General features: G+C 55.6%; 1 protein-coding gene across 1 annotated transcript; it reads left to right on the top strand.

The window, feature by feature from the left end:
* Positions 1-442: 442 nt before the first annotated feature.
* CSUI_011459 (rhoptry kinase family protein rop32) lies at positions 443-2,275 on the top strand (the record flags this gene model as incomplete). The annotated part of the gene is made up of 1 exon (XM_068071557.1): positions 443-2,275. The coding sequence occupies exon 1, from the start codon at positions 695-697 to the stop codon at positions 2,273-2,275; it is 1,581 nt and encodes a 526-aa protein (XP_067916466.1). The 5' UTR covers positions 443-694.

A 2,275-nucleotide genomic window follows, 5' to 3' on the forward strand; every position in this document is an offset into this window, starting at 1 on the left:
TGGAGAAGAAAAAGAACGCGGCTCCTCGTGTCTTGTCTTCGTGTATGGGAATGTTGCAAACGGGGCAGCACAACTATGCAAAAACTCCGGGAATCAACGTCCACACGGGGACTGCCGCAGTGGCTATCTCTAACGTACGAGAGCTGTCTATGACTTCCGTGCAACTGCTCGAAGGAGCGAGAACGCTCGTCTCCTAGCCAAACTCGGGCCTCCCCAGCAGCGTCGACGCCTCACGTGCTTTTTCGGGCTAGCTCCATGGATACACTCTGTTTCAGCTTGAAGGGAAGCTTGGAGTCGGAAGTGCATTGCGTGTGTACCTTACGCTTTGCACTGAGAGCTTGACATGTACGCTGCTTCCGCCGTGATGTGTAGCGGCTCTTTGTCGGTCACGACGCTGACCGTGTGGGCGTCTTTTTGCTTCGTGTGGCTGTCGGAGTACAGCGTGAATGGTGCCCTGATTGGGCAGTTTTGGAGCGGAACGGGAGATGAAGGACCAGGGCTGCGACGTAACTTGACACGGTATACTTTTCTTAAATCTGGACGTGACGTCCCTCAGAATGACACTGTTTATCAGCTGCCGGTCTCCTTTGCTCAGGGGCCGGGTACGGCTGATCAGGTATCGGGAGAGCACTTTGGCTCGTCAGCCGACGCGGACGGTACACGTCGGCACGGTCGCTCGGTTCGAACAAGGGGGATGTTGGGCGCCACGGGGACAAGACAGTTTTCACCACGTCGAAATCCGTGGCCTCCCATGGGCAGGAGACGGCTCGCCCACCAAAGGCAGCAGCGGCGAACAGCGGCGAGACGAAGAAAGGTACAGCGGGCAATCGAGGCCATGAAAGCTAGCAGGGGCAAGTCCGAAGCTTTTGCAGGGACAACAGCAGAGCAAACGCCCAGCGGAGAACCCGAAGAACCAGGATCATCATGGGAAATAGCAAGGAGAACGTCCGGTGGACAAGCCGGAGAAGCAGGACCATCATGGGGAATACCGGGGAAGCAGTATAGTTCTGAACGTAGCCCGGAGGTTGTCACGCGTCAGGGTCAGGAGGCAGCGTTAGAGGAAGCGATATATTCCATTCTTCGACGTGCTGCAGCATGGGTTTACTCACAGCCATCGGTGATCGCTGACGACGAAGCAGTCAAGGCGCTTGCAAACGTGTTGGGGCCATATGAAACGTTCAAAGTCCGACTGACCAGTCCAGTTGGAGCCGAGAGGCAGTTTATGAGAGGCCGTGTCTTGGGCGCAGGGGGGGTGGGTGTTGTAGTTGAATGTTGGGACACGACATCTGGTGCTTTGTACGCCTGCAAAATACCTTTGGTCAAGCCACTTCCAGGGCGGCTGACTCCTGAACGTGTTACCTGGGGGCTCGGAAAAGCGCGTGAAGAGGAAACGGCAATCAGTTCTCTTCTTGGTCCCACCCTCACACCGGAAGTCCTCCGGGACGCGTACGGTCTCTTCGTTCCTTGGTTCGCTGGCAGCATAGTTGAAATATCCGGAGCTCCTTATCACAACTACTTACTTCCCAGTGCTCACAGCCGGCCTTTCTACAACCTTGTTGTTGGCTTCTGGCCAGCTGCAGCGGGGCTGATCGACGTCGTGAGTACCAGCTTCATTCCCCTCGAAGTGACCCTTTTCATCGTGCGCCAAATCGTCCGGACAGTTGCCGCCTTACATTCCCTTGGTGTTGTCCACGGGGACATAAAAGTTGACAACTTTCTCGTGGGTCACAACGGTGGGATATACCTGGGCGACTTCGGGACTGTCACTCCTGTGGCAGGGCCGCAACGTTTCAGGCCTCCCGGTACAGTTGTGTATCTCGATCCTCAATCAGCGGCAGAAACACTGGAAGCAGGTCCATCAGGGGGGGCAAGGGCTTCGATACCGAGGGACACATGGGCTTTAGGTTTGACCGTGTACCTGCTGTTGTGTCACCGCATGCCGTTTGAAATAGACGAGACTGGGTCTCGTGAAACAACTCTTCGAAGCATCATTGAAGAAGCCAGAAGACAGAAGACGCTGTCCTTTGATGCGTGTCTTCTGCCTGAGGACCACGCTGCGGCACCTGACCTTCACGCGATCATCAATCACATGCTGGCTAGAAAGCCTGGAGCACGTACGCCTCCGCATGACCTTGTGCGCCAGTTTCCTTTTCTCAACTTGCCCCTCGTCGCATGGGCAGAAAACTACAATGTACTGTTCACGGATTCTTCTTTACTTCCTGCCCAAGAAGAGGGCTGGTTTCGCCAAAAGGTTCACCGCGGTCGAACGGTGTGA

This window comes from Cystoisospora suis (genome assembly GCF_002600585.1).
Source record: "Cystoisospora suis strain Wien I chromosome Unknown contig_11958, whole genome shotgun sequence".
Classification (NCBI taxonomy): domain Eukaryota; phylum Apicomplexa; class Conoidasida; order Eucoccidiorida; family Sarcocystidae; genus Cystoisospora; species Cystoisospora suis.